Genomic DNA, 12,768 nt, shown 5'->3' with positions numbered 1-12,768 from the left:
GACAGAAGAACAAATGTTTGTTTTTTAAACTTTATTAGTCGTTATTTGAAGAATTAAATAATGTGACGTATGAATTAAAATGTTACATTTGATTTTATTGAATCATTGAACTGAATCAATTGAATTGATGAGAGGATACAGTGACGACTGAGGACGAGAGGATACAGTGACGACTGAGGACGAGAGGATACAGTGACGACTGAGGACGAGAGGATACAGTGACGACTGAGGACGAGAGGATACAATGATGACTGAGGACGAGAGGATACAGTGATGACTGAGGACGAGAGGATACAGTGATGACTGAGGACGAGAGGATACAGTGATGACTGAGGACGAGAGGATACAGTGATGACTGAGGACGAGAGGATACAGTGATGACTGAGGACGAGAGGATACAGAGATGACTGAGGACTAGAGGATACAGTGATGACTGAGGATGAGAGGATACAGTGATGACTGAGGACGAGGGGATACAGTGATGACTGAGGACGAGAGGATACAGTGATGACTGAGGACGAGGGGATACAGTGATGACTGAGGACGAGAGGATACAGAGATGACTGAGGACTAGAGGATACAGTGATGACTGAGGATGAGGGGATACAGTGATGACTGAGGACGAGGGGATACAGTGATGACTGAGGACGAGAGGATACAGTGATGACTGAGGACGAGAGGATACAGTGATCACTGAGCCATCAGATAAACCAGGACCACATCCTTCATCACTGGATGTTTTGGCAGCAGATGATCGACGTGATCACTTCCTGCTCTGATGACATGTCAGCGTCCGTCAGAGAACATCTGATCCAAACATCTTCTCTGAGAGCTTCAGATCCACACATGGATAGTTTTCACTCTTAGAAACGAATAGATGACGTCAACAATAGAGTTTTCTATGAAGTAACCTTGACTCGTTGAACTGAGAGAACATCTGGAGAAAAAACGCAGAAGAAACACTTTGTTACTCAACGTACCTGCGCGTCGACACTGACGCGTGCTACCATCTAGCGGCCAAAAGTAGAACTGCAGTCGTCAGCTATGAATCCTTATTTTGTTTTCATCAGGAGTGAAAATACACATAATTACACTAATAAACGCGCATTTCGTTTCTCCACTGGACGCAGATGTATTTAGTGAAGGTACAGGAGAGAGAAAGGAATGTGTTGATATTATTGTGTTTGTTTTTGTTAGTTTTGTTTATCCGTGAGGCTGATCTGAACCTAGTAGAACAGTGGTCCCGAAACATGCCTGTACAGAAAGATAAACGTGTCGTTATTTATTTAGTACCAATTATTACTGGACGAAAGTCATTTTATTTAAGAAAAAGAGCAACTTTTAATCTGTGATTATTGACCAAATAAAGTGTACGACTGTAGAGAACTTACCTCACAATCGTCTTCAACACGATCCGCAGCTCTTGATACATTTCATTGTTTCAGGAAGATTTTAGGAAACACTTAAAACAAACACAATATGTCACTAAAGCTTAGTTTCTTGGTTGAATTCATAGAATTAAAACCAAAACATAACAGCTAAACATCAGCTTTTAAAGCTGCTGGAGTCCACCGTATCCTCTCGTCCTCAGTCATCGCCGGGTTCTCGCAGGATTCAAAAACATGTCTAAACATCAGCTTTTAAAGCTGCTGGAGTCGATTGTATCCTCTCGTCCTCAGTCATCGCCGGGTTCTCACAGGATTCAAAAACATGTCTAAACATCAGCTTTTAAAGCTGCTGGAGTCGATTGCATCCTCTCGTCCTCAGTCATCGCCGGGTTCTCGCAGGATTCAAAAACATGTCTAAACATCAGCTTTTAAAGCTGCTGGAGTCGATTGCATCCTCTCGTCCTCAGTCATCGCCGGGTTCTCGCAGGATTCAAAAACATGTCTAAACATCAGCTTTTAAAGCTGCTGGAGTCGACCGTATCCTCTCGTCCTCAGTCATCGCCGGGTTCTAGCAGGATTCAAAAACATGTCTAAACATCAGCTTTTAAAGCTGCTGGAGTCGATTGTATCCTCTCGTCCTCAGTCATCGCCGGGTTCTCACAGGATTCAAAAACATGTCTAAACATCAGCTTTTAAAGCTGCTGGAGTCGATTGTATCCTCTCGTCCTCAGTCATCGCCGGGTTCTCACAGGATTCAAAAACATGTCTAAACATCAGCTTTTAAAGCTGCTGGAGTCCACCGTATCCTCTCGTCCTCAGTCATCGCCGGGTTCTCGCAGGATTCAAAAACATGTCTAAACATCAGCTTTTAAAGCTGTTAGAGTCGATTGTATCCTCTCGTCCTCAGTCATCGCCGGGTACTCGCAGGATTCAAAAACATGTCTAAACATCAGCTTTTAAAGCTGCTGGAGTCGATTGTATCCTCTCGTCCTCAGTCATCGCCGGGTTCTCGCAGGATTCAAAAACATGTCTAAACATCAGCTTTTAAAGCTGCTGGAGTCGATTGTATCCTCTCGTCCTCAGTCATCGCCGGGTTCTAGCAAGATTCAAAAACATGTCTAAACATCAGCTTTTAAAGCTGCTGGAGTCCACCGTATCCTCTCGTCCTCAGTCATCGCCGGGTTCTAGCAGGATTCAAAAACATGTCTAAACATCAGCTTTTAAAGCTGCTGGAGTCCACCGTATCCTCTCGTCCTCAGTCATCGCCGGGTTCTCGCAGAATTTCATCGTTTCTTTCGTTGCGGCACAGTCTGCCATCTAGTGGCCGGAGGTTCAATTGCAGACGAACAAGTGCTGTGAATATTTCAACTGCGATTAAAAATATACATCTTTAGACAGATTTTAATTGAAATATAAACATAACATTTCTGATATTTAATACTTTGAAAGCCCTAGCTATTGGTTATGAAGAGTATATGTTGGTTCAACAGGTCGGGGGTCGTGACGTAGCACATGACACTGGGGGTCATTTGAAATAAATTTATTTTCAACTTCTTACGACTGTACAAAGTATGGAATCATCTGCACTCGGCAGCAGGCTCCACCCAGACACACACACCTGGGAAGAAGAACATTTTTATAGTGTAGACTTGAGCAGGAGGTGGCAGCTGTCAATCATACCAGAGTCCTCTACTCCAGGGCCTTGACGATGGCCTCGTTGGCTTCTATGCTGATCTGGACTTCAGCCCTGGAGGCATCATCGTTAGCTTTGCCCATGTCCTTGTGAGCCTGCTCCAGGTTGGCCTTCGCCGCCTGAGGAGAGTTAAGGGTTAAGATCTTGTAAATGTTCCTCAAACAAGTCACTTTTTGAACAGACTATTGAAAGAATCACTGGCACGAGTTTCAAGTCTCAAGATACGATGCATTTCGATAAACTGGCAAAATATTTGGAGTGATTTAAGGGAAGAAATGTAATGACATCTTGCAGTTAAATCAATAGAACCAAAATCAGAGTCAACTGTATCCTCTCGTCCTCATTCGTCACCGTTTCCTCTCGTCCTCAGTCGTCACTGCATCCTCTCGTCCTCATTCGTCACTGTATCCTCTCATCCTCATTCGTCACTGTATCCTCTCGTCCTCAGTCATCACCGCATCCTCTCGTCCTCAGTCATCACCGCATCCTCTCGTCCTCAGTCATCAATGTATCCTCTCGTCCTCAGTCATCAATGTATACTCTCTTCCTCGTTCATCACTGCATCCTCATTCGTCACTGCATCCTCTCATCCTCAGTCGTCACTGCATCCTCTCGTCCTCATTCGTCACTGCATCCTCTCGTCCTCATTCGTCACTGTATCCTCTCGTCCTCAGTCATCACCGCATCCTCTCGTCCTCAGTCATCAATGTATCCTCTCTTCCTCGTTCATCACTGCATCCTCATTCGTCACTGCATCCTCTCATCCTCTCATCCTCAGTCGTCACTGCATCCTCTCGTCCTCATTCGTCACTGCATCCTCTCGTCCTCATTCGTCACTGTATCCTCTCGTCCTCAGTCATCACCGCATCCTCTCGTCCTCAGTCATCAATGTATCCTCTCTTCCTCGTTCATCACTGCATCCTCATTCGTCACTGTATCCTCTCGTCCTCAGTCATCACCGCATCCTCTCGTCCTCAGTCATCAATGTATCCTCTCTTCCTCGTTCATCACTGCATCCTCATTCGTCACTGTATCCTCTCGTCCTCAGTCATCACTGCATCCTCTCGTCCTCAGTCGTCACTGCATCCTCTCGTCCTCATTCGTCACTGCATCCTCTCGTCCTCAGTCGTCACTGCATCCTCTCGTCCTCATTCGTCACTGCATCCTCTCATCCTCATTCGTCACTGTATCCTCTCGTCCTCAGTCATCACCGCATCCTCTCTTCCTCAGTCATCAATGTATCCTCTCATCCTCATTCATCACTGCATCCTCAGTCATCACTGCATCCTCTCATCCTCAGTCATCACTGCATCCTCTCATCCTCAGTCATCACTGCATCCTCAGTCATCACTGCATCCTCAGTCATCACTGCATCCTCTCGTCCTCAGTCATCACTGCATCCTCTCGTCCTCAGTCATCACTGCATCCTCTCATCCTCAGTCATCACTGCATCCTCTCATCCTCAGTCATCACTGCATCCTCAGTCATCACTGCATCCTCAGTCATCACTGCATCCTCTCGTCCTCAGTCATCACTGCATCCTCTCATCCTCAGTCATCACTGTATCCTCAGTGTATCCTCTCGTCCTCAGTGTATCCTCTCATCACTCCTCATCACATCCTAGCTATGACGACTCATGATAAACATAATATATGATTTGAAAACCCCCGAAAATGAATAGAATCTTTAATTTAAAAAGAAATGAATGGAAACAGTAAAATGTACAGAAAATAAAATAAATGTATATTATAGATGCATTTTTTCAACCGTCAAACGCAGTCATAAAAGTGGCGAAAAGTTCAGTTTTCTGCTTCAATTTACTATATTTTCTCTCCTGAAATGTAGTGAAACAAAAACCAGTTTGTCAAGTTTAAAAGAATAATTTAGTGTCAATAATGAATGGATCTCGTGGAGAAGTTGAGTTTCTCGCTGGTGTCGTCGCCTCAGACGTCAGAGGAACACGAGTGTAAAAGTGGGTGATGAGCAGAAGGAGCCGGAAAAAGCTCCACTTGTCACGGCGGCGATTAGAAGCAGAAATGCCAAACATAGCTGCGAGTTAAAGGTCTCTCAGCAGGACTCGACACGTCGGCTGCACCTCCACAGTGACTGACCTTTCCCGCCTTATTAGCAGCACATTGTTGCCGCCAAAGATCTCATTTACCGCCACAGAGTCGACTTGACGGCGGCGTCTCGGCCCGAGCCCGAGGTCGCGCCGAGACGCCGCCGTAATACCGCCGTTGACGAGGCTGACATTTAAACCTCGGGTCCAGCGCTCCGGTGCGTCGGCGCTCGTGCCGCGGTGGGCGGAGCTCATCAGCGAAATGAGGCTCGTTTCCTGCGTGGGTTCAAGCGACGCGCCGTCGAGGGGCGCGACCCCACCAGGACCCGGGGCGGCGGCGAGCGGCAATTAACACGCCAGGCGCGTCGTTAGGAAACGAGACTCTTGAAGGAAAATCAAAGACTGACATTTAGGGTCGATGTCAAGGGTGGCGTCGGAGGAAACGGTCAATGTCGTCGCGTTCAAACTATTACTTGGAAAAATAAATCCGTAAATAAAACTGAAGGTTCACCCGACGCTGAGATTATCGTTTAAAACATACGACATAAGCTGGAGCTGCACATGTGGGATTAAACCGTCGCGTAAGAACTCGTGCAAGATGAACACAATTTAGCCCCAAAGATTTCTGGCAGAACAAAACCAAGTGTATAACTACAGTAACAAGCTCAACGTTTTTTTGAATCAATCGTAATCCCTAAAAAATATATTCTAAGTCTAAGTCCATATGTATCAACACTGAAAAGAGCGGTTAAAAGTACATCATTCCTGCAAGGTCTGTAGGTGACGTACGCCTGGATCAGCTGAAAATAATGTACCTTATTTTCCGGACTATAAGTGTCTCCGGAGTACAAGTATCTCCAGACATAAAATACATAATAAAGAAGTAAAAACATATAAAAGTCGCACTGGAGTATAAGTCGCATTTTTGGGGGAAATTGATTTGATAAAATCCAAAACAGACATGTGATCTTGAAAGACCATTTAAAATAAAACTAGAGGCAACAACAGAATAATGTTACGTTACATGAAGTGAGAACCTGGTATGTTAACATAACATATGAAGAGTTATTCAGAGAACTATAGCATCAATAACTAACTAGTTTACCAAACCATCCGTGTAACTCCAAATAACTCTTCATCCTCGTGTCACTTTTAAACAACTAACTCACTCCGGAGGTAGAAGATGCTTCCTCTTCTACGTGGAAATGATCAACACAGGCCTAGAGCGCCCTCTGGTGGTTTAGTGTGAAAATAACATGTGAAATGATATACCGCTAATAATGTGTTAATAATTTCACACATAAGTCGCTCCAGAGTATAAGTCGCACCGCCGGACAAACTATGAAAAATATGATTTAAATATGTAAATGAGTGGAAAGGGAAGAACAAGTCTGCGTTTAATTCTACGTTGATCGGGATGTACGAAGGAAAAGTTCTTAAATTCTTGTCAGACATATTTAGTAGAAGATCTACGAACTTCTTAGTACACAAGGCTCATATTTAGTAGAAGATCTACAAACTTCTTAGTACATGAGGCTCATATTTAGTAGAAGATCTAGGAACTTCTTAGTACACGAGGCTCATATTTAGTAGAAGATCTACAAACTTCTTAGTACATGAGGCTCATATTTAGTAGAAGATCTACGAACTTCTTAGTACATGAGGCTCATATTTAGTAGAATATCTACAAACTTCTTAGTACATGAGGCTCATATTTAGTAGAAGATCTACAAACTTCTTAGTACACGAGGCTCATATTTAGTAGAAGATCTACAAACTTCTTAGTACATGAGGCTCATATTTAGTAGAAGATCTACAAACTTCTTAGTACACGAGGCTCATATTTAGTAGAAGATCTACAAACTTCTTAGTACATGAGGCTCATATTTAGTAGAAGATCTACGAACTTCTTAGTACATGAGGCTCATATTTAGTAGAATATCTACAAACTTCTTAGTACATGAGGCTCATATTTAGTAGAAGATCTACAAACTTCTTAGTACACGAGGCTCATATTTAGTAGATCTACGAACTTCTTAGTACATGAGGCTCATATTTAGTAGAAGATCTACGAACTTCTTAGTACATGAGGCTCCTGGTGTTTATTTTCATAATGACATGATCATTATTACGCAAAATATATCCTTTTTTTTGAAGATTTTCTTCTGGTTTAGATCCAAGATAAATCATGTTTAGTGTGATGAATAGTTTCAGTCAAAATGTTACTTAACTTTATCATTATCTAACAAGAGTTATGGCGCCACCGTGTGGAGAAAAACATGATTGTAAAAACACAATGAGGTGAAACGACACTCACTGCCAAGTCCAGCTGCTCCAGAGTGAAGGCCTCCTCGGCCAGAAGCTGCACTGAAGAGTCGGCGTTGACGGTTATTGAGCCGCTGCTCACTGTGGAGACACGAGACGAGGAATGGAATAAATGGAACGTTCAAAACTGGAATCAAGAAGTACAAATACTAGTTAAAGACACAAATGCAGTTGTAGTTAAACACGTTGAAATATCCAAATATAAAATCTTAAACCTCAAACTTGAACTTGCGCCTTTCAAATGACTAGGACTGCACGATGTACTTAAAAAATATCGAGAAGAAACATCTGTGTTTGATGATCTACTGACTCCTTCAAGAAACATCTGTGTTTGATGATCTACTGACTCCTTCAAGAAACATCTGTGTTTGATGATCTACTGACTCCTTCAAGAAACATCTGTGTTTGATGATCTACTGACTCCTTCAAGAAACATCTGTGTTTGATGATCTACTGACTCCTTCAAGAAACATCTGTGTTTGATGATCTACTGACTCCTTCAAGAAACATCTGTGTTTGATGATCTACTGACTCCTTCAAGAAACATCTGTGTTTGATGATCTACTGACTCCTTCAAGAAACATCTGTGTTTGATGATCTACTGACTCCTTCAAGAAACATCTGTGTTTGATGATCTACTGACTCCTTCAAGAAACATCTGTGTTTGATGATCTACTGACTCCTTCAAGAAACATCTGTGTTTGATGATCTACTGACTCCTTCAAGAAACATCTGTGTTTGATGATCTACTGACTCCTTCAAGAAACATCTGTGTTTAATGATCTACTGACTCCTTCAAGAAACATCTGTGTTTGATGATCTACTGACTCCTTCAAGAAACATCTGTGTTTGATGATCTACTGACTCCTTCAAGAAACATCTGTGTTTGATGATCTACTGACTCCTTCAAGAAACATCTGTGTTTGATGATCTACTGACTCCTTCAAGAAACATCTGTGTTTGATGATCTACTGACTCCTTCAAGAAACATCTGTGTTTGATGATCTACTGACTCCTTCAAGAAACATCTGTGTTTGATGATCTACTGACTCCTTCAAGAAACATCTGTGTTTGATGATCTACTGACTCCTTCAAGAAACATCTGTGTTTGATGATCTACTGACTCCTTCAAGAAACATCTGTGTTTGATGATCTACTGACTCCTTCAAGAAACATCTGTGTTTGATGATCTACTGACTCCTTCAAGAAACATCTGTGTTTGATGATCTACTGACTCCTTCAAGAAACATCTGTGTTTGATGATCTACTGACACCTTGAAGAAACATCTCTGTGTTTGATGATCTACTGACTCCTTCAAGAAACATCTGTGTTTGATGATCTACTGACTCCTTCAAGAAACATCTGTGTTTGATGATCTACTGACTCCTTCAAGAAACATCTGTGTTTGATGATCTACTGACTCCTTCAAGAAACATCTCTGTGTTTGATGATCTACTGACTCCTTCAAGAACCATCTGTGTTTGATGATCTACTGACTCCTTCAAGAAACATCTGTGTTTGATGATCTACTGACTCCTTCAAGAAACATCTGTGTTTGATGATCTACTGACTCCTTCAAGAAACTTCTTGAGAAATTCTTGAGAAAGAGAAATTCTCTGAGACTCTTGTGTTTGTCTCAGTGGTATCTTGATCTTTTAAGTATTTATTTTAGTGAGTGTTGTTTTGATGTTTTAAGCGCTTTGTGACCCTGGTCTAGAAAAGCTCTATATAAATATAAATAACTTACTTAATAAATCAAAACGTATGTATTTCAACAGAGGATTTTAAAGGAAGCATCCGACTGTAATCTTAAAAACGTGATCAGAGGCTAGTGACCACATCTCTATATGGACAAAAAAATAACAAATCTTACCAAAGAACTTAGAAGGGGCGCCATCATCGTTGAACACCGTGACCACACCAGGTCGAAGCACCTGCAGTGTTGGAACGTGGGCCGGAAGAATACCGTACATGCCGGTCAGCGCCGGCACATCCACCTGCTTGACACTGGCCTCCTTGAAGAAAACCTGGTGGTGGAAACATAGAAGGATCAAAAGATAAATACTTCAACTTCATCATCAGTGGAATTTATTACCACGAAAAAACTGCATCTAGTTATGTTAAATTGATTATTACTAGGAGTGTGTATTTTCAAGAATCTGAAGCTACGGTAAGAATCTCGAAACCATGTCAACAATACGATGTATAGGGATACTGTAGTAAAAAGGATATGTTTGTAGTATAGTGGAGTACTTGACTCTGGTGTTGTGATAGTGTAGTAACAAGTATATATATGTAGTATTGTCCAGTACTTGACTCTGGTGTTGTGATAGTGTAGTAACAAGTATATATGTGTAGTATTGTCCAGTACTTGTATCTGGTGTTGTGATAGTGTAGTAACAAGTATATATGTGTAGTATTGTCCAGTACTTGACTCTGGTGTTGTGATAGTGTAGTAACAAGTATATATATGTAGTATTGTCGAGTACTTGACTCTGGTGTTGTGATAATGTAGTAACAAGTATATATGTGTAGTATTGTCGAGTACTTGACTCTGGTGTTGTGATAGTGTAGTAACAAGTATATATATGTAGTTGAGTACTTGACTCTGGTGTTGTGATAATGTAGTAACAAGTATATATGTGTAGTATTGTCCAGTACTTGACTCTGGTGTTGTGATAGTGTAGTAACAAGTATATATGTGTAGTATTGTCCAGTACTTGACTCTGGTGTTGTGATAGTATAGTAACAAGTATATATGTAGTATTGTCCAGTACTTGAATCTAGTGTTGTGATAGTGTAGTAACAAGTATATATGTGTAGTATTGTCCAGTACTTGACTCTGGTGTTGTGATAGTGTAGTAACAAGTATATATATGTAGTATTGTCGAGTACTTGACTCTGGTGTTGTGATAATGTAGTAACAAGTATATATGTGTAGTATTGTCCAGTACTTGACTCTGGTGTTGTGATAGTGTAGTAACAAGTATATATGTGTAGTATTGTCCAGTACTTGACTCTGGTGTTGTGATAGTGTAGTAACAAGTATATATGTGTAGTATTGTCCAGTACTTGACTCTGGTGTTGTGATAGTATAGTAACAAGTATATATGTAGTATTGTCCAGTACTTGAATCTAGTGTTGTGATAGTGTAGTAACAAGTATACATGTGTAGTATTGTCCAGTACTTGACTCTGGTGTTGTGATAGTGTAGTAACAAGTATATATGTGTAGTATTGTCCAGTACTTGACTCTGGTGTTGTGATAGTGTAGTAACAAGTATATATGTGTAGTATTTTCCAGTACTTGACTCTGGTGTTGTGATAGTGTAGTAACAAGTATATATGTGTAGTATTGTCCAGTACTTGACTCTGGTGTTGTGATAGTGTAGTAACAAGTATACATGTGTAGTATTGTCCAGTACTTGACTCTGGTGTTGTGATAGTGTAGTAACAAGTATATATGTGTAGTATTGTCCAGTACTTGACTCTGGTGTTGTGATAGTGTAGTAACAAGTATATATGTGTAGTATTGTCCAGTACTTGACTCTGGTGTTGTGATAGTGTAGTAACAAGGATATATGTGTAGTATTGTCCAGTACTTGACTCTGGTGTTGTGATTTATAAATATTAAATCATACAAACTGCATATTTTTGCACAGTTTTTCATGTATTTACGTGCATTTCCTGTAATACACTATAATGTATAATCATTTATACAATTTGAAAAAAAAGAAAGATATATTAATATGAAATATTGACAATATTAACAATATTTTCTAACACCACTATTAATTAGTCAGAATGTTTCTATTGTTGGATAAAAACTGTTATTTTTTTCAAAGTAACATGAGCTCTTCACAAGTCAAGACCCTTGTCAAGATTAAACCAGTTAACTAGTGAAACACTAACTCTACACGACTTGTTTTTTAACTATTTATATGTGAAGTGTGTGAATATAACGCAGACATGAAACCTGGAATAAAGCTTCAGGAATTCTTGTTGATCAACTATAAACCATCTATTTCTGACCTTGTTTTGACCTCATGTAAACCATCAGTCAAACACACTAATGTAGAAAAGTAACTCATCATTAAATATGATAAAATTACATTAATATTAGTTTCATTCTATTAATGCATGAAAATAAAGCGCAAAAACATTGACATTGACGGAGATAAACACACATTTCTATAAATAAAATGATTGTCAAGTGGCTTAAATAATATAGAATTATCATTTAAGGGTTTATCGAGCAGGCATGAGGTCAAGTTACAGGAAAGATGTTTTGTTTACACCATACATGTGATTGTTTGTAGGTCAAAGACGGTGGATGACAGCTAACTAGCCGCTAACTCCAAGCTAGGCTAACATGTCACACATTCGCTCCACAAGTCTCGTATATCAAATTAAACAGTTTAAAAATACGTGCACGAAGTCGTTACTGCAGTATTTAATAATGTATTTATATTTAATAACATCTACGACATTTACTACAATCTTTCATTGAGCAGGTTTCAGCGACTAGAGCCGATGCTAATGCTAACGCTAGCCGGGCCCGGGGCTCACCGTCGTCGGGGAGGCGAACGTGAAGGACATCTGCGGGGCTCCGGACGAGACGTCGGCGTAGCAGCGAGCCTGTCGCAGGACGGGCAGAGAACGGCGGAGGAGTCTTGCTGCCATCATGGCTGGAGGTGAAGCTTCTTATTCAAGTACGAGCGGATGACAGAGACGACGATGATGTCCTGCGACGAGACGCTGCTGCAGAGCAAGGACGTTTGCTCCGTACCCAGCGAGCTTTGCGGCAGCGCTACGCTTCCTGGGTAATGTAGTCTCTGGTAATGATCGGCACTTCGAAGAAACGAACCGCCTTCATATACCGTGCGTTTGGTCATTGTATTTTAAATTTATGAGCAGTTGTTAAAAAACAAAAATGCGAGTGGCTATTTCATTTTTATTTAAAATAAAAATAAATAAAATTCGAGGCCTTTTTTTTTAAACTCTTAGACCAGTGTGCGCACCCTTCTCTCATGGGGGGAGTGAGTCCACAATCGTTCCGGTGTCACGTGTTTAAAGGTTGATAAACCATCCCTCGTCCAGCAGGAGCAGCAAACATGCTTCCCTCTGCTGGCGGGGTGTGGTTCTGCACAACAGGAGAAGCATTACTGTTACTTTCAATGTCTTTTTTAAATGCTGTATTTTTATATTTATATTATATTCATTCACGTGAGCATCAGCTTCAACTCAGACGACATGTTCAAAGTTTTGATCGAGCGAATTCTTGTGTATTTATATATATGTGA

General features: G+C 40.9%; 1 protein-coding gene across 1 annotated transcript; it reads right to left on the bottom strand.

Moving 5' to 3' along the window:
- Positions 1 to 2,912: 2,912 nt before the first annotated feature.
- Positions 2,913 to 12,267, bottom strand: atp5f1d (ATP synthase F1 subunit delta). Its single transcript, XM_087783260.1, has 5 exons — positions 12,035 to 12,267; positions 9,340 to 9,493; positions 7,458 to 7,546; positions 3,069 to 3,200; positions 2,913 to 3,006 (listed from the first exon to the last, which is right to left on the bottom strand). Exons 1-4 carry the CDS (start codon positions 12,149 to 12,151, stop codon positions 3,078 to 3,080), a joined length of 483 nt encoding a protein of 160 aa, XP_087639386.1. The 5' UTR covers positions 12,152 to 12,267; the 3' UTR covers positions 2,913 to 3,006; positions 3,069 to 3,077.
- Between the last annotated feature and the right edge of the window lie 501 nt (positions 12,268 to 12,768).

Source organism: Callionymus lyra, chromosome 2 (genome assembly GCF_982586985.1).
Source record: "Callionymus lyra chromosome 2, fCalLyr1.hap1.1, whole genome shotgun sequence".
Classification (NCBI taxonomy): Eukaryota; Metazoa; Chordata; class Actinopteri; order Syngnathiformes; family Callionymidae; genus Callionymus; species Callionymus lyra.
This window is presented reverse-complemented; position numbering and strand designations above follow the sequence as displayed.